Source organism: Aplysia californica, unplaced genomic scaffold (assembly GCF_000002075.1).
Source record: "Aplysia californica isolate F4 #8 unplaced genomic scaffold, AplCal3.0 scaffold00221, whole genome shotgun sequence".
Classification (NCBI taxonomy): Eukaryota; Metazoa; Mollusca; class Gastropoda; order Aplysiida; family Aplysiidae; genus Aplysia; species Aplysia californica.
The window spans coordinates 409,787-411,233 of record NW_004797491.1 but is presented as its reverse complement, the minus strand read 5'-3'; the positions used below and the strand labels follow the sequence as shown (position 1 = coordinate 411,233).

Below are 1,447 nucleotides of genomic sequence, written 5' to 3'. Positions count from 1 at the left end.
TCTGTATATCTGTCTCTCTCTCTCTCTCTCTCTCTCTCTCTCTCTCTGAAGGTGTGTTTTTGTGTGTGTGTGTGTGTGTGTGTGTGTGTGTGTGTGTGTGTGTGTGTGTGTGTGTGTGTGTGTGTGTGAAATGGATCATTTTTTAATCCAGGCCGGAACAATTCTTTTTAATATTTTATTTCAGTCTTTTTTATTCTTATTTTTATTCATGATTTTTTTCGGGGGGTGGGGTGGTCAACAGAAATGCGCGTGACCAACTTCTAATTTACTGAAATCACAAAAATAATGCTATGCGGTAAGACAAGATGAGACAGACAGACAGACAGACAGACAGACAGACAGACAGACAGACAGACAGACAGACACACAGACAGACACACAGACAGACAGACACACAGACAGACACACAGACAGACAGGGCTTAAAAACACTAATAACTGTTTAAAAGGTCGGTGATGTGTTTATGCATGTGTCTATCTATGCTAGATCTAGTAATTGTAAATGATTTCCTCCCCCACTAATACCAATACACTCTGGGTCGTTTGGGAGGCGGGCTGCAACCCTCTCTGTCAGGGTCTACGTAGTCTGGGTGGAGTACAACGAACCACCGAGCAGGCGGAGTACATACCCTTTTTTTTTAAACAACTCCCTATACGGGAATCGAACCCACGACTTCCGCCTGCGGCGGGGAAAAAAGCGTAACCATTACTCAAAAAAAAGCCGGTGGAATAGCCAATGGTGAAAGGGTTCCTAGCAAAGAAAAAAAAAGGTTATAAGCTCACACAACGTATGCTGTAGCCTATTACATATAATTAACATTAGGTGAATTCTGTTTTCAGATTTTGTACGATTCTTCGGCATTCTTGCGCTAGTCTTGTCATGTCTATTTCTTTACCCTGCAGTGCACTCGAAAAGTTTAATGTTTTCACGACGTTTTTTTTTAATTTTTATTACAGCACACTCGAAAAGGGCACCTGTTGTTTTCGAAATCTCTTCCAGCAGCAGTGAAGAAGAGATATTTTTGCCTTTCCGGCTGGATTGAAGTCAATTTCTGACAGGACGCAGACATCGAAAATTATTATTTTGCTCAAAGAGTGAAGACCCTTTGGCGCAGTCATAATATAGACAGATCGTTGCTGTATGATCTGAAATAAATGTTTGTATTGCAAACCTCGTTCATGGTTTACTTTTTGTTTATTTGCCTGTTTGTGTTTTGGTTATCTTTGTATTAATTTTTCCTTTGGGTTTCAATTTTTAACATTGGTCGCCATCGACGATGGTTCCTGGTTTGGTTTCATTTTTATCTTCTTCGTCGATCTTAGTGACGTTTAATGTACGCCTAATAGAATCATTCTTAAATGAAAGCTCCTTGGTGGTACCGCCTGTGCTCTCATGACTGAAACTCAGATTTCCAGAGCTCTGTTCATAATACCATTTTACCGGGGAT

At 40.5% G+C, this 1,447-nt stretch overlaps 1 protein-coding gene across 1 annotated transcript in view; it reads left to right on the top strand.

Annotated features, from left to right (window-relative positions):
* LOC101849054 overlaps positions 1–1,174 on the top strand; it is a gene marked incomplete in the record, with an annotated part of 63,754 nt that extends 62,580 nt beyond the window's left edge. The window contains 1 exon segment of the mRNA XM_013083255.2: positions 957–1,174. Within this exon segment, the coding sequence (XP_012938709.1) occupies positions 957–1,042 (86 nt within the window).
* Between the last annotated feature and the right edge of the window lie 273 nt (positions 1,175–1,447).